General features: G+C 42.9%; 1 protein-coding gene across 4 annotated transcripts in view; it reads left to right on the top strand.

The window, feature by feature from the left end:
* COL14A1 (collagen type XIV alpha 1 chain) overlaps positions 1–15,304 on the top strand; it is a 120,003-nt gene that overhangs the window by 82,651 nt on the left and 22,048 nt on the right. For all 4 annotated transcript variants that reach the window (XM_035126181.2, XM_035126180.2, XM_035126182.2 and 1 more), the window contains exons 32-40: positions 2,977–3,119; positions 3,441–3,550; positions 3,816–3,974; positions 8,882–8,959; positions 9,764–9,850; positions 12,652–12,705; positions 13,261–13,356; positions 13,947–14,000; positions 14,134–14,187. In XM_035126181.2, coding sequence (XP_034982072.2) covers positions 2,977–3,119; positions 3,441–3,550; positions 3,816–3,974; positions 8,882–8,959; positions 9,764–9,850; positions 12,652–12,705; positions 13,261–13,356; positions 13,947–14,000; positions 14,134–14,187 — 835 coding nt within the window. The remainder of the gene's footprint in view (positions 1–2,976; positions 3,120–3,440; positions 3,551–3,815; positions 3,975–8,881; positions 8,960–9,763; positions 9,851–12,651; positions 12,706–13,260; positions 13,357–13,946; positions 14,001–14,133; positions 14,188–15,304) is intronic.

Raw genomic sequence — 15,304 nt, 5'->3', positions numbered from 1 at the left:
AGGATTTAACTTGGGAAGGGAAGTATGCTGCTAAGTGGAGAGATAAAGCTAACTCAACCCATGTGTAGATTCTGAAAATGGTGGTGATTAGAAAAGGCAAGGCTTGTGGGAGAGCACAGATTGTAACGTGGCACTCGGTGCCGGAAGAAGTGGGAACTTACAGGGTGGGTTCAGCATGGCACGCTTCCAATTGTTCTGTCTGCACAATGATTTGTGCTTGCCAGATGGAATATTTCCCCCCTCCCCCTGTTCACTGTTCTCTGCATTCTCCTGCTCCCACACCGGAGCCAATTTCAGGGGATGCAGGAGACATATGGGACGAAGCTGTATCCCAATGTAACTGAAAGACCTACATTGGCTCCCAGTACGTTTCCAAGCACAATTCAAAGTGTTGGTGCTGACCTTTAAAGCCCTAAATGGCCTCAACCCAGTACACCTGAAGGAGCGTCTCCACCCCCACTGAGGTCCAGCTCTGAGGGCCTTCTGGCAGTTCCCTCACTGCAAGAAGTGAGGTTGCAGGGAACCAGGCAGAGGGCCTTCTCGGTAGTGGTGCCCACCCTGTGGAATGCCCTCCCAACAGATGTCAAGGAAATAAACAACTATCTGACTTTTAGAGTACATCTGAAAGCAACCCTGTTTAAGGATGTTTTTAATGTCTGATAGTTTTATCGTGTTTTTAATATTCTGTTGGGAGCCGCCCAGAGTGGCTGGGGAAACCCAGCCGGATGGGCGGGATACAAATAAATTATTATTATTAGCAGTAGTAGTAGTAGTAGTAGTAGTAGTAGTATCCTGGGGTCCACGGGAGTGCTCCACGACCATCCACTCCCCGCAAAAGTCCTTGTGAGGTTGTTTTTCTGCACAAGCAGAAATCTTTGTGCAGGGCTTACCACAGACAGGTCTGGTTAGGTGAATTCTGCCCAAAACAAATTGCATTGGTAGGGAACCTTAGGACTCGGACCAAATGTGGCCTTCCAGGTCTTTCCATCTGAGCTTCAGAACTCTCCCTAGGACACACCTGCTCCCCAGACTACCCTCCCTCTCCTCAGGCCCCACCCTTTACAGATCTTGCTCTTGCGTGGCTCCTTTTCCTTGACTAGATGTGATTGCAATAATGCTCCTTGTTTGCCTGGATGGAGAGGGTGTGTGTGTTTTGGGGTTCAGAAAGCTCCGGCTTTCATGTGACAGAAATATAGCCTAGTGTACAAAGGTTAAGAGTCCTTTTGCCTTTGGCTTTGCCCACTTTTGCCTCTGGTCCCTCACACTCCTACCGGCAAACAGACCGTGGAAAGTTTCTCACAAGGAAATGTGACCCTCAGGCTCAAAATATATCCCCGTCCCTGCTGTAGAACATGCCATGTTGTTTTGCAAATGTAAGTCATGCTTAGCCGGAATGAAACAGGTCGGCAATGTGCACACAGCCCAAGCTGAGAGTTAAAGACTGTAAGAAGTGTCTTTATTCCTTTCACAAGATGCCTCCCTCCCCCGTCTTATATGTTTAATTCCTTGTTAAAAACATGCTCTTGAAAGATCCTCTGAGCCTTTGAGGTAAGAGCAAGACAAAAGATTACTTTATTCATGCGAGAATAAATTACTGCCACTGAGTTTGGGCCATACCTGATTGCACAGAAATTAGGATTCTGTGTTCCAGTGCTTGCAGAGTAATGCAATGTGTTCAAATTCAACCCTGCAGCTCCAAATGCTACCTGGGACGCAACACTGTGCTTGATGTTTCATTCGCTTAAGTGGTGTTGAGTTGTGCACAAGGTGGATAGCTCTCACAGTAACTCTCTGGTTGGTCTCTGTCAAGTAACTGGAGGAGGAAATGAAATCCTATGAAACGCGGTTCCTGCATCATAGGCTTCACTTCAGCAAAGGCATTAAACATCTTCCCTTGGCTGCCCTCCTCAAACCACTTCCTCTGGAGTTGTCCCGAAGAGATGAAATTGCCCCACGGGAGCAAGTCTGAAGGATGCAATGTGGTTAGACTCTTCTCTGCATGTCAGTTTCAAGATGTGTGAAATGACATCACAAATATAATTATAAAAAAAAGTTTGTGGCAGTCAGCCACTCATCTTCTTACAGCTTGAGGGTGGCTTAACTAGAAGAGGCAAGTCTACTGTAGCCAGACCTCCAGGTCATTTAATTAAAAGTTTTAAAGGAGAAATAGGTGGTTATGTGTAAAACTGAGAATACCGTGGGTTCCCTAGTTTAAATGTTTTGGAATGAGGCCAGTGAGAGTATTGCACTGCTTTCTAACCTCACTGGAGTAGACTTCCTATCTGCAGCTGTCTTCTTTTCCACAACCTTTTGGTTTTGTAATCCAGATAATCAGCGAAGGGCCATGTCACAAATGCATTGAAAACTATGTTTGATTTTTGGTAATGTACGTGTTGAGTGTGTGTGTGTGTGTGTGTGTGTGTGTATGTATGTATGTATGTATGCATGCATGCATGCATGCATTGTCATATAATAAAATCAGACATAAGGTGGCTTTCAAATAAAAGATATAAACCACAAAAATGAACAACAAACATAACAGTAAAAAAAAGCAGCAGTTTGAAATTACAGTGGAACCTCGGTTTACAACTACCTCTGTTTATGAACGCCCCCATTTACGAACGCCGCAGACCCGGAAGTGTTTACATCCGGGTTCCGCGGCGTCAGATGTGCAGATCGCTTCTGCGCAGATCGCGCATGCGCAGAAGCGCTCTATTGGCGCTTTGCGCACGTGCAAAAGCGTGCCTTCGGGAAGCGAATGCCTCTGTTTACGAACGGCTCCGTGGAACAGATTGCGTTCGTAAACCGAGGTTCCACTGTAGTGCTCTTTGGTTCTTTCCCTTTCCTTTTGTCTCAGAAGTGCTAATTCAAGAAGATAGGAGCAATTACTACTGGGGTGGGGGTGGGGAGGTGTGCTTTCAGGACCCCATTTCCTGTGATGACATCAGTTTCTGGAGCCTTATTTTCCTTTTACAGATATCTACACCCAGAGGGACTTCCTTCAGATTATACCATTACGTTTCTCTTCCGTATACTCCCTGAAACGCCCGAGGAACCGTTTGCTCTCTGGGAGATTCTGAACGAAGAATATGAGCCGCTGGTTGGAGTTATTTTGGACAGTATGTTCATTGTGCATTTATCATGGACCTTGATTCATTGATTTGGTTTGTTTGTAATCTGCCTTCCCATTCAAGGAGACGAAGGAAGTCATCACTGAATTGCATGCCACACCCCAAAAGAAAGTTTTAACTTGTACCCCTGTACATTGTTCCCACGCCCTTTTATGATAACCTACCGGTACTTCTATTTTCTATTTTATCATTTTGTTGAAGCCTTTAAAGAAAATAAATTACTCAAAGGGGTATCTAAGTTGATGTTCCTCTTTTTAAAAACACTATAAGCATATATCTCTGAAACGTGTTCTGTCTCATGCTCTACAGATGGTGGCAAAACATTGACTTTCTTCAATTACGACTACAAAGGTGAATTCCAGACTGTCACTTTTGAAGGACCTGATATAAAGAAAATATTTTACGGAAGTTTCCATAAGGTGAGATTTGATGAGACATTGGGGGGGGGTGATCATGTAAAAAGAATAAGTGATAATATTCTGAATTTTCTGGTTTTGCTTTGTCCCTACCGAAAGTAGTGCTTGAATTAGCATGTGTATCTGTTATTGATTTAAAAAAACAAACAAAACCTGAATTAGCAGGTGTATCTGTTATTGATTTAAAAAAACAAACAAAACCTATACGTATCTTCCTGGGCTTTTTGTTTGTTTGTTTGTTGTGTTTAACATAATTTTCTTCCCTCAGTTGCATGTTGTCATCAGCAAAACTACAGCTAAAGTTGTGATTGATTGCAAACAAGTGGGTGAGAAGATGATCAATGCGGCAGGCAATATTACTTCTAACGGGATAGAGGTACTGGGAAGAATGGTTCGATCGAGAGGGCCAAGGGACAACTCTGCACCAGTAAGTGAAGCAGCTTGGTGTTTTGAGCTAAAAGAGAGCATTTCCTTTTCTTTTCTTTTAAAAAAGGTTGCCCTATTAATATAGGGTTTGTGATGTAATGTGTGTAATAAGAAAGAAAGCTGCTAATTGGTTATTTAAAGAAATGTTTGCCTGAGAAATTCTGGCTCATATAGAAAGCTGACAGTGAGAGGATTTAAATTTCTGCCTTGGGTATCAGGAAAACTCTTTTTAATAAGCTCTTAACATGCTAGGTATGATTTCATGCCTAGATACATTGATGCCTATAACACCCACATTGAATAGTTTCGCCAGAAGGGCACCATGGACAGTGATCATGGGAGCTGCCGAGAGATCTAAAAGAATCAACAGGGTCATGCTCTCCCTGTCCCAGTGAAAGTCATCCCATGGGACCATTTCCACCCCACCCCCCAAAAAAATCTGAAACCTGATCAAGGTGGATCTAGAAAACCAGTCCCATCCAATTGTTTCTGGAGTTGTATGGCAACCACTTGCTTGAGTGCAATGTCAATCACTGGCCTATAGTTTATTTGGGGACTGGGTTAGGGTCTTCAGTGGTGGTGGTTGAATTATGGATTCTTTTCGTGAAAGTGGTACAAGCCCCTTTTAACAAGACATTTACCTTCTCCTGGACTCATTGAGACACCACCGAATTGTTGGAAGTGAAAGAGTTGAGCATACATATTTGCTTTGGATGCCTTCACAGATTGGACTTCGTTAAGTACGGAGTCCATATTGTGGTGAATGCGAGCAATTTTATCCTCAAAATGTATTGCAAATACGTCTTGGCTTGCTACTAAAGGTACCGACATATCTCCCTCTTGCAAAGGGCCACTGGATGGCCCTCTTGCTTCTTGATCATGAGTTCTTAAGTTGTATGCAAGTATTGGCATTCATAAACTTGTGATTCTAAGAAGAACGTTGCCCCTATAGTGTTGTTTCCTCCAAATGATTTGATATCATCCTTTTGCAAGCCACCAAACCCTCCTTCTCTTATCAAGACTGGATCCCCCTTTCTTCATCCCCAAAAATGTTCTCAGGAACAGTACCATTGCATTCTGGGGATTAGAGAATGGAATAAGCTGAAGATATAGGAGGAGAGGTGGGTTTGTGTCAAAGTTGGACAATTTACCCATGGCCTTTGACCTTTCCTGAGCAGCTAAGTTCCATGAAACCTAATAGGACAAAGACTCAAAATAGACCTACTCAGTGGTTTTTTTCTGGGGGGACGCAGGGGGACACATACCCCTAAACATTTTGTGACTCTACGTTTGGCCTCATTGAGGGGCAGTATTTCAATATGAGTAGGAAAATGAGAGTACGCCTAAACATTTTTTAAAGAAAAAAAAGCACTGGACCTACTGCTTCTGGCCATTTGACCATGTTTATCCCAAAATTATGCTAGAAGAAGAAGAAGGAGAAGAAGAATTGCTTTCAGGCCTCAGGCTTAAATATGGGAATGAATACATCAAGCCTCACAGAACAATTGAACAAAACAACCTTTGTGACTACATTCCAACAGGGAATGACAAAGATGAACTTATAAAAGGTTGCAGTTAAAGAGCCTTTTGTACAAAGAAAAAGAAAGAAATGATGGCTTTTGTTAAGAGAGTCAGAACTGTACGAAGGATAAATGACATAGCAAAATCTGCACCCACAGAAAAATGCTGGTTGCCTTCAAGTGAATTGGTTGGTGGTTATGTAAGTCCGCAAGCATGCATTTCGAAACACAGCTCCGTTGCTCCGTAATGTACACTCAGTTACATCAGTTGCAGTGTTATCCTAAACATCAATAAAGCCTGTGTTGTATGATGCAAATTCGGGGATCCCAAGTTTTAAGGCTTACTATGGTTCAGGCAGGTAAATCCCCAGATGTGCTCATGTCTTCTTTGAGCCTAGTCTTCTTTGAGTCTAGTCCCTTTTCACTGGGGTCAGTCATGGGTTTGCTGCTCCTGGAGGGATGGTATATTCTTTCTCAACTATGCCTGGCACCTTGATTACAAATTAGGAAGCTATTTTAATGCAGAGAAACGCAGCAGAAATCATTGTTAATCAAAATAAATAGCATTCCAGCAGCTCCGATGTCTTCTAACTTGCCGTAATCTACTGTAATGCTTTCGAGGCAGCATTAATATTCAGTTATGGTGGCTAGGCCTTGTGATATTTAAATCAACTTATCAAGATCCAGGTGGCGCTGTGGTTAAACCACTGAGCCTAGGGCTTGCTGATCAGAAGGTCGGCGGTTCGAATCCCTGTGACGGGGTGAGCTCCCGTTGCTTGGTCCCAGCTCCTGCCAATCTTGCAGTTCGAAAGCACGTCAAAATGCAAGTAGATAAATAGGAACCGCTACAGTGGGAAGGTAAACGGCGTTTCCATGTGCTGCTCTGGTTTGCCAGAAGCGGCTTTGTCATGTTGGCCACATGACCTGGAAGCTATACGCCGGCTCCCTCGCCCAATAATGCGAGATGAGCGCGCAACCCCAGAGTCGGTCATGACTGGACCTAATGGTCAGGGGTCCCTTTACCTTTACCTTTATCAAGATCAAAGAGCACCCCAGACAACTGATGCCTGCATATGTGCAGACTGTGATGCTCACACGTACATACGCTGACCACAAGAAGGCTTCCCTCTTTATGTTCTTTGAAGAGGACCTCTCCCCCTCTTCAGATTGAGCTCTTTCCTCTCCCTTCCATTGAAATGAATGTGTCTGCTTATGCACATGCAAGAGCTTGCATGTGGACACCAGCAAATTAGGACAGTATATTTTTTGCATTTATGTTGTGTGTTTTTAAAGCACCCTAGAGAGGCCGTTTGTTTATTCTGTCCAAATCACACACATGAGTTTTACTGCTGTTCGGTCCAATCATTCACAGGACCTGTTTTGAACAGAGACATTGGATTCTTATCTCATTATACATGATAAAGCGATCTTCAGCCATCTCAACCCTTGCTTTTTCATGCAAAACCATTTGCAGTCGTTTTCGGTCATCAACAGCTATCAGTCAGTCAATCACCCACTTCCACCACCCTTCTGAGTGATACCCCCTCCCCTCCCCACCCCTTCTCTACATAAGCGCCTGGGGACTCCTATTTCAGTGTATCTGAAGAAGTGTGCATGCACACGAAAGCTCATACCAAAATAAAAACTTAGTTGGTCTTTAAGGTGCTACTGAAGGAATTTTTTTAGATTTCTGTGGATTTGTCTGCATCTGAATCTTGACCACGTGAAGTTTAAATGTAAATGTCCAGGAGTAAATGCCTCGGAAACAAAGAAACCTTTGTTTAGCAACTCAGCTGGAATAAGAAAGAGCAACCCAGATCACAGTTTAAAGTCAGAAGAATGGCTGATTCAGCCCGTTTCACCGTCAATGTAATAAATCAATTCAAACCACTGTTTCTTGGTAATTTACTAAAATGAAAATAAAAATGCAATATCACATTGCATCCTTGGTCTGAGTAATACTAACCTATGAAATGGAAGAAACCCACTTTGAGGTTTTATTACAAACAAGGAGTATAAAAGGGTTGTGAAATAAATAAATAAAATAAGGAAATAAGGGCATATTTGTTTTCATTTGTTGTGATTGGATGAATTCCTGTGAGCACATAGAAGTATCAGCAAGAGGCATATTATGTGAAACAGTTGAAAAGATGTAAATAATAATAATATATCATGTTTAGTCTGTGATCCCCTAAGCACACGTACAGGGGATTTATATAGAACCTATTTCTAAATACTAGTTTTAAAATTCACTCTTTTTATTAAGTTTGTAAAAATATTTTAATATGTGAAATGCAATGATCTTGTGGAAGCAATCCTATACAGTACACAAGAAGCTGCCATAAAGCAAGCAGGGGTACGTTAAAAGTTCCTTGGGAAGAAGGATTGATTGCTAAACTCTTCTGGGAATTGTGGGTCTCTGAGGTGAACAGGTGGTCTCCTAACATCTTGCAGCAGCCTTAACAAACTAGTTTCCAGGATACTTTGGGGGAGAAGCCACGACTACTCATTCTGGTATGATACTTCTTTAAATGTACAGTACAGATAGGGCCTGTGAGCAAGCATTGCTTCAAGTCAAACCCACCACACCAGGCTTCCTCAAACTCAGCCCTTCAGATGTTTTTGGCCTACAACTCCCATGATCCCTAGCTAGCAGGACCAGTGGTCAGGGATGATGGGAATTGTACTCTCAAAATATCTGGAGGGCCGAGGTTGAGGAACCCTGCACTACACTATTAAAAGCCAAGCATCTATGCCAGCAGCTGCATAGCTCCATGCTTTGAGAGCCAGTGTGGTGTAGTGGTTAAGAGCGGTAGACTTCTAATCTGGGGAACCGGGTTCGCGTCTCTGCTCCTCCACATGCAGCTGCTGGGTGACCTTGGGCTAGTCACACTTCTCTGAAGTCTCTCAGCCCCCCCCCCCACCTCACAGGGTGTCTGTTGTGGGGGAGGAGGGGAAAGGAGATTGTTAGCCGCTTTGAGACTCCTTCGGGTAGTGATAAAGTGGGATATCAATTCCAAATTCTTCTTTGCAAACTGAGCTATCAACTGATCGTTGAGGCTTGCAAAGGACTGTGCAAACACCAAGGATCAGCTGGTTGTCAAGACCTTTATAGTGCTTGTATTGCCTTGTGCAAGTCCCTTTGGCCCAGCCATGTTTCCACCTGCTCCATGTCTGACATCACATATGAGGTCAGATGGGTGTGGCTTGGCCAAAACAGCCTTGTTGTGGGTCAAGGGAGGAAGACCAAATTAGGTCTGTAGGCAGGAGGGTCCCTCCCCATCCTCCAATCTTAAGGAAATTCTTTTATTGTTTGAGATGGCTCTCCTTCATCAATCTTCTGAAGCGACTACATCTTAAGTTATATTTCCCCTTTTTTCAAAACCAGTTCCAGCTGCAGATGTTTGACATCGTCTGCACCACTTCATGGGCCAACAGAGATAAGTGTTGTGAACTTCCAGCTTTGGTAAGCTTTTTAAAACTTCTGTTTCATGACATTGTTGGATTTTTTTGAATAATCAAGTTACTTTAGAGCCGGTCTAATGTAAATACTGTCTGTTTAAGAGAAACAGGTGCCGGTGTTTCTGTTAATTGCTCACAGGCATGGGCTCTGCTTCTTGTATATAAGGCTCTGCCAGAAAGCCTTCTGCATCTCTTAGATCTTTCAGTTTGATTCATCTCTAAGTAGATCACTCTCTCAGTTGTTCTCAGTTTAAGAGATTCCTCAGTTGAATCTTAGTATGAGAGTTGCTTAGTTATAAAGCTAGTTTACTGTTAATTCTTGGGTAGTTTAATGGGAGTTATGTGGGAGTTTGTGGGAGGTTTGGAATGGGTTGAAGGTTGGAATGTTGCTAAGAGAGAAAGCATTTATTTTTAGTTTAAAGTCTCTTTAGAGTCAGTTTGTATTTCAGTTAAAGAAACCCAACCGTTTATATTTTCATCTGCATACTTTTACAAGTGTGCAACTAGTAAGGGGTTTCATATAAGGGAGATAATTCCCTACACTCTTGGTGGTGTTTTCTTGGCCAGGTCAACTTCTGACTGCGTATACTCTGCGTGAAGCGTACTTTAAAGGGCCGCTGTAAAACTGGGATATATGATTTAGGTTAAGCAGGTTTCAATATCCAGTTTTCTCCAATATTATTATTATCATATATATATTATTCTCCAATAGACATGTGGTTCTAATTTAATTTGAGATTAATGCAGATTAATGCCTGATTTGGAATCTACCAAACCAGCCATGACAGGGCCTTCTTTTTCTCACCAGAGGGATGAAGAAAGCTGCCCTGCCCTACCTCATGCTTGCTCCTGTTCTGAAGTCAGCAAGGGAGCTAATGGACCCCCTGGACCACCAGTAAGGTTTTAGTCATGTTTTATCTCATGCGTGACAAAGTTTAACATGGACTTATTTGAACTAAGAAAGGTCTGCTGCTTCGAAATAGTCTCGTGTGTTTGGTGGCTTATGTAGTCTCAGTTGGTTTGCAGTTTAGCCAGGGCCGGCTCAAGACATTTTGCCACCTGAGGCAAACCACAAAATGGCACCCCCCCCACCTGCTGCCAGGGAAGAAGGGGTGAATGAAGATCTCCATTGGGAACAAGGAGGGGAATCAAATCACCCTTACCAGATGGTTGAAGTCGAAATCAAGGGCCATCACGTGGGCATAACATGGACATAACGTGGGCATCATGTGGACATAAATCCCCTGTATCTCTCCTGACAGAAGTCATCACACACGATGACCAAAAATGTTTTAAAACAAATTTATGGCTGCATATACACTGTACCTTTAAAACACATTAAGCGTTACAATTTAGTTTGCTGGCATGCTTGTGGCTTGTAAAAATCACTCAAGTCTACTGATATGCTAAGTAAAGTCCCATGAGAAATACACCACAATTTTTCACTGGAGATAAAATGTCTCATTCATTCCACCCAAATCGACCAGACAGACAGGGTGGAGGTGGGGGAAGGGAATCTAATTCCTCGTCATGTTTCGATTTGGACAGAAAACAAGTGTGATTTGGACTTTTTATTTCCTCTAATAATACTGGAGTTGGTCCAAGTTCAGCAAATTAAATCAAAATGTGGAAAAAGAAATATAGCTTTTCAGAGCTATGCGCTTATGTGCATGTGTGTCGGCAGGCAAATCAAGGTGTGAGCGCAGCAAACAGCAGTTCTTCCATGAAAACAAGGCACACAAAATAGCTGACTCTCTCTCTCTCTTTAGTATCTGTGTTGTTGGATAGTCATAGAAGCATACGTAGATTAAGCCTAAATGGTTCTCCTCCCCCAAACCCCAGAAATGTGGAGTCCATAATATTAATAACTCGTGGCATGAAATCATGGCATTACAACAGGCAGTGTTGTGTATTGCAATGATCCTTGGGCTGGATGTTCAGTGCATCTGTTTGGACAATACATTCAGGGAAACATTACCTTGGGTTCCTCTCACCCACAACCACCCCAAGCCACTGTCTGTGGAAATAAAACTCATTGTTATTTGAAGTCAGTAGCTGGTTTCCCTACACTACGGCACTGTTCCTAAGAGAATACTGCTGTACGGGAAGTGGTAGACCTTGGGCCTCAAATTTCAATGCCAAAATTTGGTTCCCCCAGCCTCTCACCTTTCATTCTACATCACAATTGTGGCGCCCCCACCCCTAAGGCTTCACACCCAGTGTGATCGAACCACTTGTGCTCTCCTAAATTCATCTCTGCTACTGGGCCCCGAACCAGGAGGGGGCCCAGACTCTGAGTTTTTATTTTAAAGTAAGTTCCTTGCGGAAGGGACTTCCTGGTTCATTCTGAAGACAATTTTGGGTCTTCCTTTGGGTGTGTGTGTGTTGGATTCTATAGCACTCATACATCCTAGGCCTCTCTTCACTCATGGGCTTAAAAAACCTGAAAGGAGCAAGCAATGAGGTCGTCATCATTTCTATCTTGCTTTTCCCCCTCAAAAGAGTCCAGGGCAGTAAATACAGTTACAACATAGGCAACCCTCCTCCATTGTCTGAATGGAGGATTCAAAAGAAGATACAGATTTCACAAAGGATGTGGAAATTTTACACAAAGGTGTGTCCTTTGTTGTATACAGTGTACTGATCCCAGAAAATTCTGTTGTTCTTGTTATTATTTATTAATTTTGTATACCGCCCAATACCTGCAGGTCTCGCTCACCCTGTTCCTTGTGGTTTACTTTTCCTCAGAAGCAAACAAAACTTGCCCCGTGTCCCTTATAGTTTAGCAATCCAGCCTCCATTTGTAAAGGCCCATTCTGAATTCTGGCTATCGGTCATGTTTAGGTTTGACAGAATGTTGAGAGCTGGTTGCAGAGAGAGAGAGAGAGAGAGAGAGAGAGAGAGAGAGAGAGAGAGAGAGAACGCTGGGAAACGGGAGGGAGAGAGATATTCTAAAGCACTGGACTTCATCCAGTGAGTTTGAATCCAATTATACAAATATACAACTTGTGTACAAGTCAGTCAGACGACTCAATTGCAAAATTCAGGAAAATAAAAAGGAGAGCTGCAATTCAGTTCGTGCACTATTTCAAGAAGTGTGACTTAGAGATATTTGCATGAAAATTGGGAACTGAACCCCCCATCTCTGTTTGACCTTCATGTGTTGCTGTTCTCTGCTGTAGAACAGCACCGTAACTTGATGTGAGGAGATAACCTGCTTTTAGTAGACTTCCTAGTCTCCTCTTTTGAAGCATTTTATCAAATATTGAAGCACGGCTTTCGTTAATAATTTAGGGAGGAAAATAATATGTACTTTTCTTTAAAAAGGAAGAATTGAGGTATTGGGGATTGTGGGATATCATCACTCTCCCTCAAAATGAACTTGGGTGCTGAGTGCCGCCAGGACTAGAGTCAAAACATGGACACTAAGAAACAAGAGAGAAGTGACAGCATTCACTGGGGAGCCTGCACATTTGCTGAAAGGCAACAATTCCTAAAAGCAGGAGAGGCTGTTGAGGATAGTGAAGATTCGGTAGCCATAGGATGCTGAGGGTCAACTGAAAGGCGAGACAAGAAGTGAATGGGATGGCATTTCCTGGAGGAAGGCATGGCTTTAACCTGAATAGGAGCCCACCTATTTTGAGGAAATTATGTGCAGCAACTTTGTTTTCTTCTAACTCTAAATGTGTTTTGCAGGGTGGTCCAGGTCTCCGAGGTCCAAAAGGTAGCCGAGGTGACCTTGGCCCAAAGGTAATTTGCCGTGTTGCTTCTTCTGTTGCTTCATCTTTAATGGGTTTGTGATTGCATGGTAAAAAAAATTGATTTGAATATTCTGTAGGTATAATCCGGGTCCATAGATATTTCCCCCTTGGCGCAAGGGAGACTTGTGATTTCTACCTGTTCTCTTTTCCATTGCATTTCCTCAACCACAGATGCTATTTGCAGAAACTTTCATTGTCTGTTAGGGTAATGAGAGGAAGAGTCTCTAATAACTGCATGGATTTCTACAGAAAAATTCAGAAGTGCATTCATTGGGGGGGGGAATTATGAATGTAGAATTTATGAATGTAGAATATTTTTATGAATGTAGAATTACATTCATTGGAATTACATATTCCTTGGAATATTTTTTTTGTTTAGGAGCAGATCTACATGCAATAAATATTTTGCTTTATCCAACCAGGCCTTTGCGGAGTTAATTAATGTGTCACTTTAGTTTAGTTTGGAGGGAGCTGGAGGCTTTCTAGTCAGATGAGATGGCTGTTCCTCTAATACATCATGACATGATGACCTTTTTCGTTCCAGGGACCAGATGGACCTCGTGGTGAAATTGGAGCTCCTGGTCCGCAGGGGCCTCCTGGCCCCCAAGGACCAAGTGGACACTCCATCCAAGGACCTCCGGTAGGTTCTGAACAGTTGACAGCTCGGACTTATTTGCACCACAGCAGATAGAGTTGCCGGGTTTTGCAAAACAGTGCAATACTTGAGCTGCAACAAAGCAGTGCTAGAATCACTAGGTGCTCCCAGAGGACGGGGGTGGGGTCTGCCCTATGGGGGCAATATTTGACAAAAACCGGGAAGATCCAGGTGAATTTTGTTACATAGTTCAAGCACTGGTTGAAGGCAGATTTTGGATCCTGTTTAGTGCCCTCTGATTCAAGAGTCTTTCAAAGTCTCCCCAAATCATTAGCAAAAAAAAAAAAAAGGAACAGAATTATCCCTTATACTGTACCTTTAAAGCACATTTGAAGCACATTTTTATTCATGTTTTTGATCCAGAAAAGGTCAATTCCAATTGATTTCAGTGGGAGAATTAAGAACCCGCTTTACTTGTGAAATCAGTAGAATCTAAAACTTTGGTTAGACTTCTTCTTCCCCAGAAATAAATCTGTAGCTCACAGTTTTGTACCTCTGCTTTGATGAAAGAAATGGGATAACTGGACAAACAATGTGCCACCGGTATGATTAACTCTGTGGTCATTTATCAACAGGGAACAACTGGTGAAAAAGGAGAAATTGGGGAAATGGGTCGTCCTGGCCTACAGGTTGGTATGACTCTGCTTCCCAGCTCTCAAACTGCTGGAAATGCCTGTTCATGAGACCCCGTTTGTCTTGTTGTAATGACAAGCAGAGGGTAAATGTTGTTGTATCTTTTGAAATGTGTTACCTTTCATGCAGGGGGTTCCAGGAGCATCTGGCTCCCCAGGACGAGATGGAAGCCAAGGCCAAAGGGTAAGACTGGACAAGTGACTCCTGTTTTGCTTCTTCTCCTTCCTCTGGGCATTCCTTTCTAAGATAATGCTCCAACCCCAGGAATCGCTTTCTGTTGATTTATTTTTCTTTCTTTCTTTTTAATTTCAAGTTTTCTGATTAGTACATTCAACAAGGAAGAAGTTATAACACATTCCCCAAGCCAGCCTGTAGAAATAAACAGATCAATTTCATGATGGATTGCACATACAATAAAATATATAGCTGAGGGCAGATTGGATTGCTGTTTCGAGACTGTTTCAAAATGGTAAAAGCCAAACTTTTGGTTTTTTAAAAATAAAGTAAGAAACCCTTAAGAGGGGTTTTGTCCTTAATTAGATTCAATCCACTGAGGAATATCAAGTCAGAACAGACCCATCAAAAACAATGGGCACAACTAAGAAGTCCCTTAGGGACACGGGTGGCACTGTGGGTTAAACCACTGAGCCTCTTGGGTTTGCCGATCAGAAGGTTGGCGGTTTGAATCCCAGCGACAGGGTGAGCTCCTGTTGCCCGGTCCCAGCTCCTGCCAACCTAGCAGTTCAAAAGCATGTCAAAGTGCAAGTAGATAAATAGGTACCACTCCAGCGGGAAGGTAAACGGCATTTCCATGCGCTGCTCTGGTTTCTCCAGAAGCAGCTTAGTCATGCTGGCCACATGACCCGGAAAAACTGTCTGAGGAAGTGAACAAATGCCGGCTCCCTCAGCCTTTAAAGCGAGATGAGCACCGCAGCCCCAGAGTCGTTTATGACTGGACTTAATTGTCAGGGGTCCCTTTACCTTTACCTTTAAGAAGTCCCTTGATTTCAGTAGGTCTACTCAGAGGTATGACTCTTGAATTTGCTTAACCATATCAGGCAACAGGATTAAATAAGACCACATTCCAAACTCACATTAAGGTAATTATTCTAAGCCAGGCCCCCCCAAACTGCAGCCCTCCAGATGTTTTGGCCTACAACTCCCATGATCCCTAGCTAACAGGACCAGTGGTTGAGGAAGATGGGAATTGTAGTCCAAAACATCTGGAGGGCTGAAGTTTGGGGATGCCTGTTCTAAGCAGAGAAATATGGAAAGAAGGTCTGTTTAAACCAATGGTACC

This window comes from Zootoca vivipara, chromosome 8 (assembly GCF_963506605.1).
Source record: "Zootoca vivipara chromosome 8, rZooViv1.1, whole genome shotgun sequence".
NCBI classification, from domain to species: domain Eukaryota; kingdom Metazoa; phylum Chordata; class Lepidosauria; order Squamata; family Lacertidae; genus Zootoca; species Zootoca vivipara.
Note: the sequence above shows the minus strand (reverse complement) of the source record. Positions and strands in the feature narration are given on the sequence as shown.